Source organism: Prinia subflava, chromosome 8 (assembly GCF_021018805.1).
Source record: "Prinia subflava isolate CZ2003 ecotype Zambia chromosome 8, Cam_Psub_1.2, whole genome shotgun sequence".
NCBI lineage: Eukaryota > Metazoa > Chordata > Aves > Passeriformes > Cisticolidae > Prinia > Prinia subflava.
This window is the reverse complement of record NC_086254.1, coordinates 27,957,567-27,979,093: the sequence shown is the minus strand read 5'-3', so window position 1 is coordinate 27,979,093 and position 21,527 is coordinate 27,957,567. Positions and strand designations below refer to the sequence as shown.

The following is a 21,527-nucleotide window of genomic DNA, read 5'->3' as shown; positions in this document are numbered from 1 at the left end:
AAAATGGCTCTGTGTCTAACTCTTTCCAAGGTCTTTTAAGTGCTATTTATCCAAAAATGAGATGGCACCTATGTAATTTATACTTTTAACCCAATAACCAAAAACTCGAGGTCGACTTTCTTACCCAGTTAGAAAAAAAGCCACCCAAAACCATGAAGAAGGTGGTGAAGAAGAAGGACTTGGCCAACACCCTAAATCCTCCATCTTGCCCCATATATATTACTATATACTAAAATCTTAAACCCTAAGTTTTCCACCCTGTGATATCACACAATTCTACTCAAACTCCACACCCACAACCCCAGTGCCATCACTCAATTTCGGAAGCCTGTTTCACGGCCTCAGGTCAAACACAGCACTTGCTTTTGTGTCAGTGCCTTTTAGCACAGAAAACCCGAGATTCTCAGCCTCCAGGGTTTCAACACAGGACGTTCTCCATCTTCCCAAATTCCTCCTCCTCCCTCCAGCCCTTGAGCACTCACCTGCCCGGCGTTGCCCCCTCTGCTAGAGGTGTAGGTGACGCGGTGGGCGCGCACGGCCGCCGCTGCCGCCTCCCAGCTGACCCGCACGGACGCGTGGCTGAGCTCTGAGAAGCTCAGGTACCTGGGAGGGCTCAGGGCCACTGCAACAACAGTTAGTGACAGCAAAGGAAAAGGCTCAAAGGAAAGGCCACCCGCTGCCTCCTGCTGCTCCGAGATGATCTCACCTTGAACTAAGAGGCTCGTTCATTATGCAGGAAAATATTCCCTTTTTTTCACTACCACGTGCGCATCTATGGGGTTATGAAGAGCTGCCACGGATTTAGGTGAGGAAGCAGCCAGGTGATTGCCTTTATCCTCCCCAGACTACAAAGATGTCAAGGAACACCTCTTTCAGGGGTCCTTTATTACCAAGGGAACACCACTCCTTTTTCACAGCTCATCAAGCAATTAGAGATCCCCTTGGGGACCAATATTCACTTCAGACCCAGCAGAAAAGAGGCAGTGTGTGTACAAGCCACATGCACAATATGGGAAGCACCTCATTGAACACGTCTCTCCTGCCTTGAGTGTTTAATAACAGCTCAGTGAGCAGCAGCAGCACTTACGGGTGGTTTCCTGGATGCTGGCTGGATCACTGGCATCTTCCCCGTACATGGCATACACTGCCACGGAGTACTCCGTGCTGGGGGCCAGCCCCTCCAGCAGCACCTCGGGCTGGGTCACCTTCACCTGCCAACAGAGAGGGGTTTTAGGGTATCCTTCAGCTCTAGGGTGCCTCCCAATGCATTTAAGAGAGCAGGACCTTACAGAGACACGGGCCTTGGTTACACTAAGGGGACATCTCCACCTTAGAATGGTCTTAGAATCACAGTATCACAGAATATTCCCAGCTGGAAGGGACTCACGAAGACCAGCAGAATTCAAACCCTGTTCCTGAATAGGAAAGCCCCACCATGTGCCTGAGAGGATTGTACAAATTCACTTTGACCTGTGTCACCCTGGTGCTGTGACCATTCCCTGGGGAGCCTGTTCAGTGCCCAGCCACCCCCCGGGTGAGGAACCCTTTCCTGATATCCCATCTAAACCTGTCCTGGCACAGCTCCAGCTGCTCCCTCGGCTCCTGCCATGGTCACACACAGCAGGGATGGGAGCTGCCCCTCCACCTCCCCTCCTGAGGACACTGCAGACCTCGATGGTGTCACCCCTCACTCTCCTCTCCTCCAGTCCCACCTGGGCAGGTGCTCTGCCTCCCTTGCCCTGGGACACCAAACCAGGATGCACAGCACCTCCTCCTAACCCTGCCCCGCAGTGTCCCACACCAAAATGCTGCCGAGGGTTGGCTCAGGGGTGTTGGGGAGCTGTGATCCCGCTGTTCCAGCCCCAGGGGAGGCTGTGGCAGGAGCGCTGCCGGGCTGCTGCCATCTGCTGCCAGCGCCGCACGGGCACGGCGCGGCTCCCGCAGAAAGGCACCGCATTCGGGAGCCTGCACCCATCGCAGCACGGTTTGTAAGGAGATGGGAACGTTCTAATGCTGCTTCTGCAGGCGTCCCACAGCTCTGGAGCATTGTGCTCCTGCAGGGAGTAGGTCAGGCAGCTGTGGGAATGTTTTAGTGTGCTGAAATACAAATTTGAATGTTGGTGTTGCTTCAAGTGTTCTGAGTCTTATAAAAATCCCGTGATTATGCCCTGAAAGCAGAGTATTAATTGTTCTGTTTAGAAAATCATCCTGCAACTGCCCCTATTGCTGTGCATTTCAAGGGGGAATCTTAGCCAAATTTGTTTTTTTAAAACTCTTATCATTAGCCTACAGGTACTCCAGATAAGGCATTAAAATGCACAACAAAGCATTCTTAGATGTTTTTAAGGATTTTCCATTCATCAAGCATTGTTTTGTTCATCTGCAGTGTCACAAATCTGTTTTCAGATGTCAGCAAAATCCACACTAACACATTTTCAATTAACATTTAAAAATACACATAGTTAAGATGTTTATGTACAGCCTCAAGGATACAGTGATTATTACACTTGGGGCTGCAAGGATGTGAGTTCAGTGCCTTGTTTCCAGGGCCCCAGGAGGCTGCCAGATCTCTCCCATGCTCTAATTTCCCACAGGAAACCCTCACAGTTATAAATCATTCTGAGACAAATCATTAAAAAAGAATCTTTTATGAAAGCTGTTTCTGGCAATAGTTCTGATACATTTTTTTTCTTTGACCACACGATACCAATTGCCAAAGCTTAGACCTAGGACTAAACTCAGTCCAGACAAAGAAAAAACAGGGTTATCATTATTATCACAAACTTTACCTCTGTTGTATAGTCCTCTGCTCCATCAGGGGCTGCAGAGCAGAGCACCAGGTAGTGTGTGGCTCCCTGGGCTGCTTTCCAGCTCAGCCTCAGACTGTTGTGGCTCAGCTCAGAGACACGCAGGGAGCGAGGGGAAGACAAAGGCACTGAGGAGAAAAATAAGGCACAAAGGTACCTTCAGTGCATGAGGTTTGAAACAACTCAAAACCCTGGGGACACCTGGCTTTACAGCAGCTACTGCAAGCTGGTGGGCATCTACCCCATGTGTAACACAGTCTCTATGTTACAGAGAGTTTAATTGACTTGGAGACCATGGATGAAAAAAAAAAAAATAACCAGCTAAGAGTTGCAATATATTTCTAGCAGGGTGTGTTACTGCCACATTCTGCTTTGCAGGGTGACGTGGGTGGAAAGGACCCCTGGAGGTCTCTGGCCCAGCCAGCTGCTCAAAGAACAGTTTGCTCAGGGTTTTGTCTGGTTGAGTTCTGAGCATCTCCACAGATAAAGAGACCTGTAGGCAGGGAAATACACAAGGCAGGCTCCAGTCTGAGATGGTCAGAGCTTGATCTCTGCTCACCTTCCACGCCCAGCCACCAGCCTCTCAGGGTTGCTTTTCCCTGGGAGTTTCCTCGGGGTTGCTGTTCCCAGAGGTAATAAGGTTTTTCGTCTTCTCTTTGCCCCAAGTGTTTCACACCGGAGGCAGAGACGACAAGTTGAGTCCGCTAGTGCAGGTTTCCAAGGTTGTTTATTCTTCATTATCTCTCAGTTCTTTCTCAGCAGGGTACCCTGGCAGGGTACCTTATCTCAGTTCTTTCTCAGCTCTGTGAGGCATCCCCAGCAGAGCAGGACACGCGGCAGGACTGGGCGGATCAGAGAGCCCCACACCTTATGTACAGTACCCCTGACCCAACCACTGTCCACAACGAACTTTTTATTTACAGAATTTTACCAATACCTACTACCTAAGCTAACATGTCATTTCTACTCTAAATCAATCTCTAAAATCCAACTCAGCAGAAAATGGGGGACGAGAGCAAGAACAAGGAGCACAGGGGCCACCCCCCAATTCCTCCATCTTGCCTCTTCAAACCCATATACTAAAAATCCTAGATTCTACATTTACATTCTATGACAAACTAAATACTACTTATTTTGAATTCTCTCAGCTTGTGATTCATACAACGTGGGCATTCACTCCCGTGGACAGGGATCAGAGGCAGTGTCCTCCTGGGCTCTGTGTGAGGTTGGCTGAGCCCCTTGTACAGATCCCAGACCCCCCTGTCCGGTCTCCAAACCCTGCAGGGTGGCCAGAGGGATGTTCTAGACTCCAACACCAGCCCAGCTCTGTACTCACGAGTGGAGGTGACGCCCCTGAGCGCGTCCCCCGGGGCGGCGCCGCGCACCGGGATCACCGACACCACGTACTCGGTGTGCGAGCTCAGGTTGGAGAGCTGCACAGAGGACACTGCGCCCTCCAGAACCACCTGCAAGCACAAGGCAGCGCCGTCAGGGCGGGGAGGTGCTGCTGATACTGTGAGAGGGCTCACCTAGGCTGGACAGAGCTGGAGAATAAGTAGGGATTTATTGAAAGGCCTTTAGGGCACACCTTGGACAGGATAAGAGCCTGACCAGGGCTACACCCAAGGTGGACTCAAAATGGTCACAAAAAATGGCTGACCAGTCATGAAGTCTTACATTTTCATGAGTTTTGGCCCGTTTGCATATTGGGGTTTAATTGTCCAATTCCAGCTCCAGGCTGTGAGGTCTCATCCATCTTGTTCCTCCCTTCAGCCCACCCTTGTTTGTGCTTTTGGGCCTGAAAGTTGTTCTTGGTCTTCAGCAGGAAAAGGATTTGTTTTGTCTACCTGGTCTGTGAGGAGAGCTTACTAGTACTTAATTGAGGCTCAGAACTGCACCCCTAGGCAGGACAGAATCTGAAAAACATGAAAGCTAAAACTTAATTCATCACTGCTCTTCAGCAATGGAATGGCTGAACTGGCCATCCCTGGCCAGTGTGGCTTCTCCATGGCAGGTCTGTGCCCAGAGACAAGAAGTGCAGTTGCCTTCTGTGCTTTGTGCTAGCTAAAATCTCTCCAAAACAGAGAGCTGAGAGGCAGAAAGGATTCCTGCCCTCTAAGCCTGGGATTTGTACAAACACTGAGCACAAGACTCGAGTCATGCTCTCACTGAAATCAATGGAAATTCATCCACAATTGGGATTTGCTTTTTTAAATCATATCCATCACAGATGAGTATCCTTGAACAGCTCTCTGTACCTGAGTGTCCTCTTTGAGTCAAAACACATGATTTAGGGAGGGAATAACACTGCCTAAGAGAAAAATCAATGTTTTCTGTCTTGTCACCCTATTACCTCGTCACACTTACACTCATTGTGCATTTAATTTCACCTCTGGCTTAACTGATGTCCCACTACCACCCTCTTTGTGTCCACCCTAATTCCATTCCCAGCCACCATCTGGAAGCTGTGGCAGTCCCAGGTGTCCAGGGAAAGTTCTCTCACCTCTTTGGGGGTCCCGCCCTTGGATGGATAATACACAACCCTGTATTTCTGTGGTGGGCTCAGAGGAGGGCTCCAGGCCAAGTGCATGCTCTTGGAGGTCACAGCAGATATTTTCAGGTCAGTTGGGCTGAGCTGGGAGCCTGTGTTCACAGGGGTGTCTTTCACAGCGCTGCCTAGGAATTAAAAACACAGCTATTTTCTTATATTCACACTTCTCATGCCAAACGTACTTTCCAGCTCATAAATATGAGTGACATTTTTCAAATCAAGTTGCAGCCTCCTTCCCTGTAGAGTATAGAAACTGTTCCAGACTGCTCTGAAATAAATATTTTAAAACTGAGTGTACAGAGAACATAAATACTCCATAAAGAGAAGGCTGTGTATTTTGCTGGGTGCTGCAAATAATTCTTCAACACAAGTCTGTTTGCCTCAATCACAAAACTTTGCCAAAATTAAGCAAAAATTACTTTGGTTTCTTTTTAGAGAAGCTCATTTTTCTTCAGCCTAATCTTCACCTTTGTAAAATGTCTAATTATGTCAAATACAAATCAATAAGAATAAATGAATTTATTTTTATGAATGTCCAGAGCATTAAAATAAAATTGTGTTTGAAATTTAGATGTTCCCATTCTGCTTAGGTCAATCTTAGAGCAAAAAGAGACATAAATATGTACACGATATTTCTCCTGAGAATCTAAGCTAACATCTGGAGTGGTTCTTCATGCTCTTCATCAGGCAAGCTGTTCCCCAGCAAAGGAAAGAAATTTGCTTGATTTGGCTGCTTGATTTGAACTTGAAAATGCCTTGGAGATCCAACATGCAAAGTTTATGGAGAAAAAAAAATGTGTTTAGGTGTTTTATCATCTCCTCATCCTACCTCCACATTTACTCCATAGAGTTTTTTCATCTTAGTTCTTCTGCTTTTTCTGCCTCTTTTTGGTTGGAAGAAACTCAGAGAAAGAGACAGTTACAACACATTTATCACACCATATGACAAAGGAAGAGTGAAAGGAAGCCCCTTTTCCTTATAGTGGTAATTGGTGTCATTAGGTGATTTTATCCTCCTAGAGGAAGGGGGAAGGCTGAGGATGCTGAAAGCCAAATTTGTGGGAAAACGTCACACAACTTCCCCACACTGGCCTGAGAAATTGTCAGGGAGAACCAACACAGTCCCTGCAGGTGCTGTTTTGAGGACTTGCTGTTTACTTGCAAGGTGTTTTCCAAGGGTGTTGTTCCTGAATGGCCAGCCATGGTGAAATGTTGATTTGAGGGCCAAGCATCTCTCATTCCCTCAGAACTCTCTATAAAAAGCATGGGGTGCAATAAAGCCCTGCCCTGGTTCTTTGGAACACTACAGTCGTGTCGTTATACTTGCCCTTTCTAATACATTTGTGGGCCAAATTTTCTGAAGCCTGAGAATTGCTGCCTTCCCCAAGGGAGAGTTTTCAGCAGTTTCTCCTTTCTCAGGCAGTTTTGTGTAAACACTTTTTTCTTCCCATAACATTTCTGGGTAAACAATATTCCTTTCCCATAACAACCTCTCTCCCAGGTGTTGTTTGTGTTGCTTAACCAACAGAGAGAGGTGTCCATCCTGTGGACCAATGGCATGTCTTTTTAGCAGAGCAGGCTATAAAAAGACAGAAAGGAATTGCAATAAAGTTTTTTAGCCTTCTGATGTCTTCTACCTGCTGGAGTCAAGCATCTTTATTTTAGTTTGTAATTGCGACATACAATAGCGACAGAAGGTGAGCAGCAGGAAGCTCAGCCCTCACTGGGGAGGTCCCCCTTCACCTGTGGTTTCCTTGTGGCTCCTTTCCTTGATCCTGGTGCACAGGACCCGTGTGAGTTTGCCCACCAGGGAGCCCAGCAGGGGGAAGTCCAGCACGTTGTAGACGGTGAGCTCCAGCGGCTCGGAGGCCACCTGCCTCAGCTCCGCCTCGTCCGCGTTCTTCACCCCTGCGAGCAGAGGAGGAGGAGGCTCAGGAACCCCTGGGGATGAGCAGGGGCACTCCCAGAGATGGGCTCACCACCACCCTGCCCTCCCAGAACAGCTCCCCATCACCCCACGGCCACACTGGGGTCTCAGTGGCCTTGAGTTCCCTGCAGCGACCACCTCAGCCCAGCCTGGGAAGAGCTCTCAGCTCACAAGGACTTTAGTGGCCTGGAGACAGCCTGATGAATCTTCCTGCTGTTTTCCTGCCTCCTCACCCCTTGCAGGATTTGCTAGCAGAAAGGTAGATATTTTTCAGCCCGAGAGGCAGTTGGCATAAATGGATGAGGACTGAATGAACAAACAACCATTTTATATTTATGAGGTGCCAGCGCTCCCCACAGAGAGCCTGTTGTTCATCAGAACATCATTTTGCATTTCAACAGAGTCAGGGATGAGCGAAAAGCAGCCCCTTTATATAACAGAACTTCTCCATCACACAGCATGCTCCATCCCCATCCTTCAGCTCCCCATCCTCATTAACTCTCTGCAGACCAAGCTCCACAGTACAACTCATTTTGCTTCCCAGAGTAGGGTCAAGGTTCCCTAACGCTGCCCAAGGAGGCTCAGCAGCTCTCCTCCCTCCATAAAAGCCACTTACCTGCATAACTCTATGCAATAAACCCTCTCTTGCATGTTCCCAACATAAATTAGCACTTAAATTTTTGGAGATTGCTATTTTAGGGGAGTTTTTATATAGCTTTATTGCTCATGTATCAGTCTGCAGCACACCTCATGTGGTCCTCAAGGCCAGAGCTGCTCAAGGCCATTCTGTGTCTCGGTGTTGCTGCCAGACAGTGAAAAGCAGATTATGTTGTTATTCAGAGAAATGGGAAGTTGTGAGAGGCAGTAATTACACAGGAGGTCTCCTGCCATCCCCAATACAACGTTCTCTTGCCTAATTCCACAGCCGACAATATTGTTTTTGTGGCACTGGTCCCTGAGGCTCCCAAAGGTCTTTACATGGGAGGTGTGAAATCTCTCATGTGAATGTTTTCTCAAAAAAAAAAATTTCTTAGAAGACACAGCCTGGGCTGAATAAATGAGTTAATTTTCACCTGAGCCACCATGTAATCAGGTCTCACCCACTACCTCAGTTCTACAGCCTCAGAAAGCTTCTGTCAAAGTTGAGGGAACATAATCTTCAATTTGAAGATGACCAAAAATAGGTTGGCTTTGTCCTACAACTTATCAGTGGCTGTGATCTTACCGATGGCAAATATCTCTATGCCCAGGTTTTTCAAGGTCTGAGCAGCCAGGTTGGCATCGTCCTGGGATTTCCCATCAGTCAGGAGGATCACCAATTTCTCAGCCTCCAGCCGGGCACCAGCCTCTGGTTTCAGATTCTGCTCCAGGACGTGGGTCAGGGCTAGACCTGGGGAGGGGCAGAGAGGGAGGTTGTGCCACAGCCTTCCAAAAAACCCCAATGCCTTTGCTGTGTTCTCTGCTCCCCAGTGCCCACAGTCCCCACGGAGCACATTATCCATGGGAACAGCTTCCCCCTCCGTGGCTGCAGTGGCTGCTTGGAGCCCTGCAGGGCAGAGTTACCTGTGAAGGTGTTGCCACCCTTGTACCGCAGATTCCTGACGGCCTCCAGCACCTGCTCCCTGGTGGAGTGAGCGCTCAGGTCCCACTCCGTGCGGGGGTCACTGCTGTACTGGGACAGCCCTGGGGAACACAGGAGCAGTGGGCATGGAGCCAGCCCAGGTGAGCTGCAGGAGGCCCACCCTGCCAGCCAGAGTCAGGACTGGCAGGGAGGGTGACACAAAACAATGACAGGGACTAGGGGTGAGCACTAACTCCACTTCTCTTCATGGTTTTGAGAAAATAGCATGAATCTGAGTAAGGGGTGGGGGGGGGTTAGGCTGGGTATTGGGAAAAGGTTCTTCTCCCAGAGGGTGGTGGGGCACTGAACGTGTTGCCCAGGGCAGTGGTCACAGTCCCAGACCTCACAGGAATGTTTGGACAATGCTGTCAGGCACCGGGTGGGATCCTCAGGGTCAGGACTCGGACCTGATGATCTTTATGGGTCCCTCCCAAATCAGAATATCCCACAGTTCAATGATTCTACAACCCTGCCATGCTGTCAGCAAAGCAATGCCTCAGACCCCAGATGGGTACAGGGGTACACATCTCTGCCATGATGATCAGAGGTATTTGACAAAGTTTTGAGGTGAATCTGGGTCAAACAATCAGCTGCAAGGGCTGAGAAGGACTTAAACCATCCTATTTCATGTACAGCCAGGCTGCCAGCATCACTCAGAGCTGAGCCACACTCCCTGATGGATTCACAGCAGCCCCAGTGTGGCATTGCCACTGCACCCAGTGCGTTGGTGGCTGAGCACCTCGTCAGAGATGGCAGCAAATCCCAGAAGTATCTCAGCATCACCACCCCACCTAGGGCTGCCCAAAGACAGCACTTCTGTTCACTGTGCAGATATTTTTCACAGCCACTAGAGGCCAGAGCTTCCTGCCAGATGGGAAAAGCTTCCAGCAGCAACTCTGGGACCCCATCCTAAAGAAATAACAGCTCCCAAGAGGAGCACATAACCACAGGGACAAGAGACCAAGGCCCCTTCAAACATCAACATCCCAAGGTCAGAAAACAGGAGCACGTCCTACCCACTCTTATCTTGTCTTCTGCAATACTGAATGGGGAAATCAAATTGCTCAGGAACTCCTTAATGAGCTTGAAATTGTTGCGCCCGATGCTCCAGGACCCATCTACAAGCAGGACGATGTCAATCACTGCGGGTGTGTCACACTGGAACTGGGAGCCTGCAGGGAAAAGGTTTGATGCTGAGAGAAGCAATTGTAAGGAGAAAAACCTGCTTCAGTTTTAAGATAAAAAGCAAATCTGCTGTGCAAGGCCTTGTCTGCCTGGTGGAATGGACCATCTGCCAGTCTGGCACATGCCAGCATCCTGTGAAAGCCACGGAGACAAGGATAACCCCTCTCAGCACTTCCAAATGGAGTGGTGTGCAGCTGCACCTCTGCAAAGAAGGGGTTAAAGCTGTCAGGAAACGTGTGCTAACCCAAGCACTGCTCTCTGCAAGCTGTCAGCTCCATTCCGTCTCTGCCCCAGCCCAGTGCTTCCTTTTATCTAGCCTAAGTCTCCAAGAATTGCAGGTGATTACTTAATTCCATTCCATCACAAGATCCCCTGTGGGCTACAATTATTCCATGGCTTTATATTAAATCAAATCTCTCTGTAAAAACCTGCTGGCACAGTGGATACTCCAGCTCTGCCTTCCTCCCCACCCCAGGCCTTCAGAGGATAAGATAAGGCATGTTGCTAATTGAATGCATCTTCCTTGAGTATTTCTGATGGGAAGTTTTCCATCTTTGGTGAAGGGGAAACAGATGATCCCATTCAGTTTTATCAGGTCCAAGGAGGTGTGTCTCCTTATCACAGACAGGGATTTCTACTGGGCCAAAGGGGATGCTCTGGCCCATCCCATTCCCACCATTTCAGCAGGGCTGGGAGCCTTCACAATCTCAACCAAATCTGAGGGATCCTCATGGATCAGTTATCTGTGAAACACGAAGAACAAGCCCAGGAGGAGGAGCAGGCCGGGTAACAAACACCCCTGGTGCTTGTAAAGGAAACACCTTGGAAAGGTGTTTCCATGGCTGGGGGTGCTCTGCTGAAGAGCAAAAATGCTTACATGAATCTGCCAGAAGCCGGGGGAGATGACAACACAAAGAGAGAATGGTGCCAAATCAATTAAAATCCATAAATTAAATCATCTGGAAGGAATTTTTGGCCTAACTCCAGCTTTCCTGATAATTCATGTTGTTCTACAGAACTCCAAATTTCTCCAGTGAGCTCTGACAGCTCCCAAAGCATGACCTAGTGATTGGAAGCACAAGCAGCAGCACGGTACTCTGGAGGGGCAGAGGGTGGGCTGGAAAGCTTGAATTCAATGAGTGTTAGGGAAAACAGCAGGGAAGAAGGAGCAAGACAAGTTTGAACCCCCTCTCACCTTGCCTCAGTGAATCTTTTGGGGGTTTTTCTTTTCCTGGAGACTCTCGCTCTGCGTTTGCAGGAGTGTGCGGGGATGATTTTGGGGTTGTTGATGTTGTTTCTGTCACACTGCCCTCCATGCTGGGCTGGTTTCTTGTCGTTTCTCCTGAGCTCTTTGACTGAATCCCCTTCTGCCTTTTCTTCTCAGCTCTGTCCTTTGCTGTGCTCCAAAGAGAAAAATCCCATTGTCCCTACCTGTGTTATCCACATGCAACCCCACTCCTCAGTGGGGTTTAAGACACATTTGGCACAGGTGTAGGGGGCCCAGAGAGGGTAAAATTCCTATAAGCTTATGGAAATAGGTGGATAGACTGACACCACCTTCATTCATACCTCAGAGAGGGTTCATGCTCAGGAGCTAATGTTAAAAATGGATCACATCAGCAAGTTTGTCCTTCCCATTATCTTCGATGATGAAAAACAATGAATGTTTATAAAATATAAATCCGGGAAAACATCCCATGGCACCCCATACCCAGTTGCTCTCCAGAGCTTGGCAATCTGTGACTTGCAAACACCTTGAGCTAGTGCAAGACTTTTTGGATAATGGCCCTGATGGATCTTTCTTCCACCAGCAGGTGTAATTCCCTTTTGAGCTCACGGAAACATGAGACTCTCTAGTTACATACAGTCCTCAGCCAGGGAAGTTGAGGAAATCCTTGTAGAGCATCTGCAGCCAGCTCTGGGCCACGGAGCTCAAGATAAAAAAGCACCATCAGCCCCAGTGTTCTCAAAGGATCCACATTCAGTTGAAGAATAAGTTTGCATCTGCTGAATTTGGATACATGGATGTGCATTTTCAGCTTGGCTGGAATGAGGGGCAAACATTTTTAGGTGGTTTACTGTGTTTCTGCAGCTAAGAATTGTATGCAAAGGATGAGACCAGGCTAGCAAGGCTCACTGAAAGAATATCTCTGAAGGGAGATTGCAGGGAGAAAATTGAAATGGTTTTAAGGACAGCTGAATGCTCCAGCTGTGGTAGCACGGCACAGGCCATGGCTCAAAATCAATCCTTGTGACTCCAGGATGGTGAGAGCACCCACCTGCCTGTGACAGGGCAGTGTTCAGGGCTGGTGGAGTGGCCTCTGCCACCCCACTGTGCTCAGCTGCCAAGCTCCCCGAGGAGGTGAGGTTCTTTCCTGACGCAGCTCCTGCGTTCCTTCGGCTGTTTCTAGTCTGGGATGCATTTCTGAGTTCCTCTACTGTAGGAAAACCAAAAACAGAGAAACAGGCCCATCTAGAGAGGCCTGTGAGCTGCAGTCCTTCCCTCATCCCCTGGGTCTTCCCCATCTGCCTTTCTAACCTTCCAACCAAAACAGAACCAGGCTCTGTGATTGCCAAACTGTCTGCAGGGCATGTGCCAGAGGATGGGCTCTGAGCAGCCACAGCCCCAAGAGATTCAGGAGCTCTGAGAGGTAAAATTTAGCCCTCTCCACTTACTCACAAATTTCCTCTTGGCAAACAGGGCTTCCTGGGAGCCATTGAGCACGTAGACCTGCAGGGTATATTCCTTGGTGGGGCTCAGCCCTCCCACTGTGGCTTTGGGAGTCTTGGTTTTCAGCATGACTTCTTGCTCCGAGTCCCCTGAGGTGGGATGAAGCCACAGTTCAGAGCCCGCCAGAGCTTAAATTTAAGCTGACAGTAGCAAAAGCAGCACTGAAATGCAGGGAATGTCTGCCTAGGGACCGCAGTCAGCTCCTATTTATGCTTTAAATTTTGAGGAGTGCCCAAATTAGAAAATTACTTCCCACCCAATATTGGTGCAATTCTCACCAGCTTCCCAAGGAGTTGTAGAGTGAAAAGCTGGTGTTCAGAGTGTAAAGACTGGCAACTGCTTATGAAAACACCCAACTGATTGAGGGCATAGGTGACAAAATGAGGAGGGCACTCGGTGTCTCTGGAGGGCACCGCTGGCACTCGGACTCATCTTCCTTACCCCAGCTGTGCTGTCTCTGCCCCATCTGTCTCCAAGGACAGCTGCTGCCTGCAGGGCACAGCTCATTTCTAGGGCTGGCACTGTCCCCAGAGCCCTCCACACCCATGTCCCGAGCTGTGGGACCCTCTCCTGGGACTGGAATGGCCAAGAATTGGGGCGTCTCTGTGTTGGCAGGGCAGTGACAGAGGGAGCAAGGATTGCTGCCCCATGAAACAGAGGCACAGCAGCTCCCTAAACCCCTCTGACCAGGAAAGGCCTGCGAGCCTTAAATTCTGGAGGTGGATGTGTTTGTGACCAGGCAGCCCCGTGCTCCTGCCCAGGGCTGGAAACTCCCCAGCCCGAGGGGGAAAGCCTCAGGCATGTGCAGGGAGCGCCGGCGGGGATTCCCTGCGTTCCCGGGATGCTGCCGGTCTCTGCTGGGCTGAGGCTCCGGGGAGGAGCGGGGCAGGGAAGGAATGAGAAACCTCCTGCTCCAGCCTGGGAAACAGGTGGGGGCTGAGCTAAAAACGGGTGGATGATCACAGGAGCTGCCGCCCGCGCTCCTGCCCGCAGCTCCCGGTTCCCTTTTCCGGCTCGCTGGAAAGCGGCAGCGCCTGGAGCCGAGCTCCAGCCACGGCCAAAGGTGCTGCCAGCATCATGTCCCCGCTGAGGGACATCGTGTCCTTCCAGCACCACCGGGTTCAACATCTGACATCGGGGAGTAGGGGCAGGGAGGTGGAGGGATGAGCCCACCCTCACAAACAGGGTCAAAGGCTTCCCATTCCCTGTCCCTGCAGGTGGAGGGGAGCTGGGAGCTCCCACAGGAGAGCCAGGCAGTGAACTTTACTCATTTTTGCCTCTCAGAGTCCCAAAGAACAGTGTTTCTGGCTAAACCTTTCTCCTAGGATGAAGAGAGCTGAATGTCCTCTCTTTCCTGTGGATGAGTGATAAAGGGGCTGTGCCTGCTTTGGGTGGCACTGCAGACTGCTCCCATGGTGGCCAGGAAGGCTCCTCGTCAGTGCTGCACGTACAGCCCAGTGAAACCAACACTTGGAACCAGAACAGGCTGTGGATAATTCCCTCTGCCTTCTCTCTATTCCCTTAAAGTCTAAATAATGCTCATACTTGTGTCCTGTTGTGCTCCAGGGCTGGAGCTCAGTCCCTGTCACACATGAATCTCTGGGAGTCACGTCCAGGGTGTCAGCACGTACCTGCCATGGGCTTTACCCGAACTTTGTAGCCACTGATGCTCCCTTCAGTCTCTTTCCACTTCATCTGGAGCCTGTCTTCTGAAAGGACAGTGAGTTTCAGCCGGCCTGACCCTGGGGAGGAGGAAAGGTGTCCGTGCTGTTATGGGTGACATTCCTCCCACCAAACCCAGGTGTGCTGCCTCCTCCACGGACACGGGAGGAGTTATAGGACAAAGGGAACCTTCCCCACCCCAGGGGAGTCCTCAGCATCCCCTGGGGCTGCCTGGCAGCTCCTGCAGTCCCCTTGCACCTCTGCAGGCCTGCAGCCTCCTGCAGAGAGGAGTTTCTCATTTCATAACCCTGCAGAAAGGTAGAGCAGCCTCCCCAGAGCTGGGGGCTTTCTCTGGACCCTTCATGTCTTGAAGGACCCTCCCAGGAGCTTTCATGCTGAATGATATTTTTACAGCAAGTGTGTTCAGTGCAAACGTGTGAAATGGGAGGGCAGCAAGCAGATAAATGGGCTCAAGCAAGGCTGTTCAATAGGCTTGGGCTGCTGAGAAATACAGAAATTCCCCACGTGATGGATCCCACACTTCTGCAGAATGATCATTTCAGAGGCAGCTCCGAGGACCAGCTGGGTTTAGAAAGAAGGAAAAAAAAGAAAGAAAGAAAACCTGATAAAGTGTAAATAACAGCTCCTGGCAGGACCATAACTCATGGGCACCAGCTTGTATCAGTTTGCTGCAGGGAGCTGCAAACAAAATGACAAATCCTGAGGAAAAAAATAGTATCAGACAAGGAGGTAAAGAGAAGAAAGCGCACATTCCTTTATCATCTCCAGATTTCACAGCTATCTGTTAACCCCAGCTAGATGTCTGGGCTCATGTGTCACTCCTTGATTCAATGATTCCTGCCGCACAAATGTCACCACATGAAACTTTTTCACTCGGCTGGATGCAGGATGGCAGCTCAGCAGATTTCTCTCCCCTCCTAACGCTGTGCCCAGAGCTGCCTTTCCAGCAGGATGCCCTAATTTGCAGTGAGTGAGCACACTATAAACATCTGCACCCTAGGGCTCCCCCTCATTTGCAGTTATTAACAATCTCTTTCCCTTTACAATTACTCACACAAAAATAAATCTCAGCGTGACCTGTAGTTTCTGCTCAGTGCTGCCAAACTCTCACCCAGGGCTCCTCAACTCCTTAATCTGGTCTTGCATGATGCCCAGACAACTCCTGACATCCCTGCCACCATGTCACCCCCCAGGAAAGCAGTGAGAGCTGGCAGTGAGGTTCCTGCTTATCTCAGCCCAACATCTGTGCCTTAACCTTTCCTTGCAGAGACTTCCTGCAGGCTGCCCAACAAGCAGATAAGTATTTTGGGGAAACAAAGCTCAAATTCACATCTCACCCCAGGCAAATCTGAAGAGGAAGAAAGAAAACAGGGGAAAGAGGGGTGAAGGGCAAAAAGCAAATCCCAAAATCATGCCTAAAAGAAATGGTAAAAGATTGTGGAACAATGAGGGGAATTCATAGTTAGATTAAGCATGGAGCTGTCTTCTTTTGGCCAAGTGTGGTCCAGCTCCTTGGGCATCACTCTAGGAGCCCAGAAGCTAAAAGGACAAGAATGTCCCCAGCCAGACCAGAAAGGACATCATCCTCTAAAGCACCATTATGTGCTGGATGCAAATGATCCCCAGTGCCATGAAAGCTCCACTGTTTCCTTGCCCTGTGTTAGATGTGCACTGTTTGATGCTGTAACCTTGCTCTCCAGCTCACAGGGAGCTAAGCTCAGGCTCATCTGCAGAAGTCTGGAAGATACACAGCACGGAGACACATCTGTGCCAGCCCCGCAGTGCCACCACCTCTCTAGAAACCTTTGTGCTCCTCCACAGAACACTCAAACGTGACATTAAGTTGGATGTTCCACACCAGAAAGGCTGTGCTGAGCGCTGGAGGCATTTTCTGGTCACTCTGGAGAGCAGGACAATACAGGAGGAATCACCTCGTGCTCTCTCACCCAGATGTTGCACCACATCTCACCACCAACACCCACAGCAGGAAGGTGCAGTGTCTGAAGGAACAACACCCTTTTTCTTCCTGTTTCTCAGGCCCCCACAGATCCCATAAGCTCCTCCTTGCTTGCACAGGCTGAAATGCATCCCTGATGCAAGGGAGTGGCTGAACTGCTGCCAGAGATGAGGACAGGCCTGGCGGGGTGGGGAGGGATGGAGGGGCTCTCCCCAGATGGGCCCCCTGACCCCTCATTTCCCCTTCACGCTTGGGAAAGGCTGTTTGGAGCTTCACCAGCAGACAGCAGAGCACAGCAGCCCCCTGGAATCCTGCCTGGCCTTGGGGATGCCCCTCCCGTGGTGTCACTGCCAAGGGGAAGGGCTGGGCTGTCCCAGGGGACAGACAGACATAGGGACCAGCCCCAAAGGGCAGGCAGGCTCCTTACCTTGGCCCACTCGTCCCCAGACATGGCTCACCACAGGCAGGCAGGCAAGGAAGAACCAAGTGTGAATCAGCATTGTCACCAGGACCTGCAAAAGGGCAAATGTCAAGAAGGAGAAGTAAAAGCTGTATTTCACCATGTAAAAAACCAATTTTTTGTGTCCTCATTTAAAGCACCACAAGCTCTGGATATCACTGATGGCACTGAAAGGGTGGGTGGAGAAGAACACACAGATTTTCCTGTGATCCCTACACATTATTTTGTTTTTTTTGGTCTCTCCAATATAGTTCTTCAGTGCCTTGGACTAAACTATGTTTATAAACCTGGTGGGGAACACTCCTCTCCTCCTGCTGGGGCCTGGGGCTGGGCACTGCACTCTGGGCAGGACAATCTCAGCAGTGGAACTCACAGTGATGGGTTCTGCTCTGATCTCATCAGGGTTCTGCTCACAGGGTTCTGCTCTGATCACGGGAATCACTGGCAACTGGCTGGACAGACAGATTCCAGAATAGCTTCTGGTTTAAACTGTACAACAGTAATTCATTCTGATCATCATGACCACCATCATTACAGGTATGCAGACAGCACCCTGGGATGCACACACCCATCACAAGGGGAAAAGCACAGAGAGGAGCACTCTGTGGCAGCCAGGCTCCTCAAACCACGGATTTAATGACACCAGTTGCTGTGATAAAGCAATTTTGCAGCAGGAGGGATCCACAGACCCAGTGGACGAAGAAGGGGTTTATTTCTTATTTCATTCTCAATGAGCTATATCCAGGACTTGTTGAGATAGTTTTGCTTTAATTTGTTCACCTGAATGGACTGAAAACAGACAGGACAGACTGAACCATGGCAGAGGATCAGTTTGACTCAGAAATCACCTCTGCAGCAGGGCCAGATCTGACTGCCAGCCTCAGCCCTTGGACCTGGAGCACCCACGGGTGGCTCTGCCAGCCTGGATTTCAGTGCTCTTCACTTTGGGTCAGGAACTCCAGGTCAGCAGAAAACCACCCTGATGGAAGCAGTGCCACCCCCTCACCTGGGTCTCAGCAAACCAAGTTTTGAGCACACCTTGTTGGCCTTTTCTCATCTCTGTGCTCCACATTTCAGCCTCACTGCTTCTGGCAGAAGCAGCCCCTGCACCCACTCCCTCCTCTGCCTCCTGCAGTGACATTTCACTTCTATTCACCTTGATGGACAGGTATGTAGAGGCTCCTGGCAAATGCCTGTTTCCCTGCAAACACTGCAGCTTTGTAGCCATTTCAAGGAAAAATAAATATGCACGTGAGTGACCCAGGCATGATCTGTTTAAATCAGATCTAAACTGCTGGAAGAATGAATGGAAAAACATGCAAGTTGTAACAGGGAGTTGTTAACCACCCTTCTCTGTCTGAGGAGGTTTTTTTTGACTGAAGATGAATGGAACAACTGCAGTGTAACCAAAGCCTTTAGCCATGGGCAACACTTGCTTTATTTTTCCAGCTAATAAAATGAGGTCATTGTTTATAAAAAACAGCAAACATTTTATAGGTGGGTTTCAGGACTCTAACTATGACCTCCAGGAAAGCAGAGCCTCTGCTGGCTGCAGAGGTGTGTGCGCCAAACAACACCAAAAAGTCAGCATTTCTCAAATTCCTTCAACTAAAATTTCATTCCGGCCATTTTGCAATGCCACCAAACTGCTCTTGATTCCCTTGAAACTTCTGTGCAACTCTGCTGACAAACAAGATGCCAAACTCTGGCAAAAGCACTGGGTTATGTGTGATCTTCTCATGTTAACCAGGGTAATATGGGATGTGAAGGCCAGAGAAATAAACTCCTCCAGCCTGCACTGACCTGGGCTTACTGCAGGCTCTGACTCTGTGGTGTCAGGAAGGATGAGTTCAGTATTATCACAGAATCACAGACTGGTTTGGGCTGGAAGGGACCTTAAAATTCATCTCATTCCACCCCCCTGCCATGGGCAGGACATCTTCCACTATCCCAGATTGCTCCAAGCCTCGTCCAACCTGGCCTGGGACACTTCCAGGGCTCCAGGGGCAGCCACAGCTTCTCTGGGCACCCTGTGCCAGGTCTCACTACCCTCAGTAATCCTGGTTTTAACCCAGACTGGGCACAGATAGACTGCAGGGTGTGGATCTTCTCTGTAACTTTAAAGCAAGAAATAGAGACTTGACCTCTTCTGCCATCTCAGAGGCAAACCCATCACCATGCTGCCTCTTCTCCAACATTCATTACCTGTAAACCAGGAATAACAAATGCACCTGTCTGAAGTGGTGGGGGACACACACCTGGAGAAGCTCCCTCTCCAAACCCACCTGCCACATCCCAAGCCCCAGCTCAGGGACTCTGTGACATCCATTTCTGCCATCAGTGGTGCCCCCAGCCAGCCAGGGCTGGCAGGCAGGGAGCCCACAGCAGGCTGATGCCTCTCTCCTGTTATTCACCCCCAGGGAAGGAATGGGGAGACATCAGCACATGGAGCAAGTGGTGAGTATTTCCAGGGCCTGGAAAATAGGGGGGTGTGGGGCACACACCACTTTCCACTTGCTCCAGCCGTGTGCTCAGAGGAGATTTGGAGGTTAAGGCACTCAGAGATCCCCGTTTTAGCACAGGAAATTTTACAAGCAGAGGCTTTACTTAAAGAAAAAAAAATGCCTGGCAAATATTTAAATCAGTACAACTAAAGGTGAGGATTTGGAGGTAATCTCACCTCAGTTCTGGACACATGAGCAGTGCCAGGGACAGCCCTGCAGAAGAGAACAGGACCTGCTGGAGGCAGCCAGCTGCAGGGAATAAATCTGTCCCACATTCCCCGAGTGCTTTGCAACTAAAACCGACTAAAAACCGTGAATTCATCAGCCCCTTTCTATTTTCTCCTGTAAAGTTCCTCTCTTTCAGTTCCACTATTGAACAAAAGGTCTCAAACATCACAGCACCAGACTAAAAAAAAAGTCATGAAAAAGTTCCACATCTAGGCAGAGCTTTTGCAGCTCCCCCAGCCCATCGGGCTGATCCCACCCACAGCTCCAGGTGGGAAAAACCCACACAGGTCACAAACCCTTCCAAGAACTCTCTGACAGCAACATCCTGCAGTTTTGTACTATCAGCCACAAAACAGAAGGGAAAAAAAATCAAACAAACAAACAAAGTGCGTTTCTCACAGCCATAGCCCCTGAGGAGCTGCCAAGGCAGTCCTGGCAGTGTTTAGACTGTCAGGGAATGTGTCTTGAAGCCACTTCACCCGCAGAGGATGGGACCTGTCACCCTGCCCGGCACCAGCAGCGCTGCCCCAAGCGCTGCACCAGCTCCAGGCTTCCCGGAGAGCAAAACCCCGCCGAAATTCCCTTCTTGGGATACCCACGCATGCTCCAGCACAGCACAGCCCCTCCTGGGCATCCCTGCGAACCCATCCCCGGGGGAAGGCGGCACAGACCTCTCGGAGCGAGCGGCTTCCCCCGGAGCGAGCGGCCCCCGCCGGTCCCGAGATGTGCGAGAGGCCGCCCTGCCTCATCTGCTCCTCGGCGTGATTGAAGATTTCAGCTCCCAGACGTCAGGAGCGATAGGGAAGGGGAGGGGGGACAGAGGGAGAGGGATGGGATGGGATTCCCCCACCTCCCTCCTCGCATGCACGGCTTGGCCCCTTGCGCGGCCAAATAAAGCATGAAAAGCACGGGGTTGCTTCTGCTGGGAAAGCTTTGCTTTCTGGCAAAGCTTTTAGGGGCTTTGCGAACGAAATGACCCCGAATCTCTGTCTGGGAGGCTGCACGTTTGTTTCCTAGAAGGCAGCAACAAGTCCCGGCTCCCGCCCAGCCCCGGAGCGCCCGGGATGGAGCGGGCGCAGCCCCGCTCACACCGCATGGAGCGGCCGGGAGAGCACCGGGGGGAGCTGGGCTGCCTTTCCCAGGGAAATTCAGCACATCTGTGAGTTCTGCAGGGCCAGGGGCTGAATCACGGACTGGAGCTCGGCGGTGCTGGGGCTCCTCAGCTGCGGGATCCAGCCCTGAGCTCCTGCGGGAGGGACCCTCAGCACCGGGAGCACCTGGGAGAGACACCCAGCCCCCCGCCAAAACCTTTTCTGGATGGATTTTGTCCTCATTGCCAAGAGGGAATGACTGACAGTGAATTTTCTGGTTACAGAGGCCGGGTTTTCAGCTGCATCTGCAGGGAGTGTCAGCATCAGTCTCCCATCTGAGGCTGAGGTGTTTAAGACACAACTGAGGTTTAAGACATTTGCATTGCCATTCAGCAGGAAACACAGACACCTCTGGAAGTGTCAAGTTAAACGGGGGGGGGAAAAAGTCATAGTTTTTAAAATATTTTGCACAATAAACAATCATTTGTTAGCTCTTTGCAGTTTTGTTTTATAATCTTGTAAGTACTTAAAAGCATCACAGTATACAGACCAAAGGATAACATCAAAAGGAAGCACTTAAATAATAGAATTACAGAAGGATTTGGGTTGGAAGGGACAAAGCAAAGGGTGTTATTCCAACCCCTTCATGGACAGGAACTCCTTCCACTATCCCAGGTTGCTCCAAGCCCCATCCAACCCAGCCTTGAACACTTCCAGGGATGGGGCAGCCACAGCTTCCCTGGGCAAAAAATGGGCAACAAATCTTAATAAAGCAATGCACA

The 21,527-nt window shown here is 50.2% G+C and overlaps 1 protein-coding gene across 1 annotated transcript in view; it reads right to left on the bottom strand.

Moving 5' to 3' along the window:
- The window catches only part of COL20A1 (collagen type XX alpha 1 chain), a 53,047-nt gene extending 32,395 nt beyond the window's left edge, over nt 1-20,652 (bottom strand). Inside the window, exons 1-15 of the mRNA XM_063404327.1 lie at nt 20,326-20,652; nt 16,890-16,974; nt 14,454-14,564; nt 12,768-12,911; nt 12,371-12,529; nt 11,287-11,487; nt 9,923-10,078; nt 8,849-8,968; nt 8,511-8,675; nt 7,102-7,266; nt 5,311-5,483; nt 4,144-4,273; nt 2,790-2,935; nt 1,088-1,211; nt 483-622 (exon numbers count right to left, since the gene is read on the bottom strand). Coding sequence (XP_063260397.1) covers nt 483-622; nt 1,088-1,211; nt 2,790-2,935; nt 4,144-4,273; nt 5,311-5,483; nt 7,102-7,266; nt 8,511-8,675; nt 8,849-8,968; nt 9,923-10,078; nt 11,287-11,487; nt 12,371-12,529; nt 12,768-12,911; nt 14,454-14,564; nt 16,890-16,974; nt 20,326-20,403 — 2,097 coding nt within the window. The 5' untranslated portion in view covers nt 20,404-20,652. The remainder of the gene's footprint in view (nt 1-482; nt 623-1,087; nt 1,212-2,789; nt 2,936-4,143; nt 4,274-5,310; nt 5,484-7,101; nt 7,267-8,510; nt 8,676-8,848; nt 8,969-9,922; nt 10,079-11,286; nt 11,488-12,370; nt 12,530-12,767; nt 12,912-14,453; nt 14,565-16,889; nt 16,975-20,325) is intronic.
- Nucleotides 20,653-21,527: the final 875 nt, after the last annotated feature.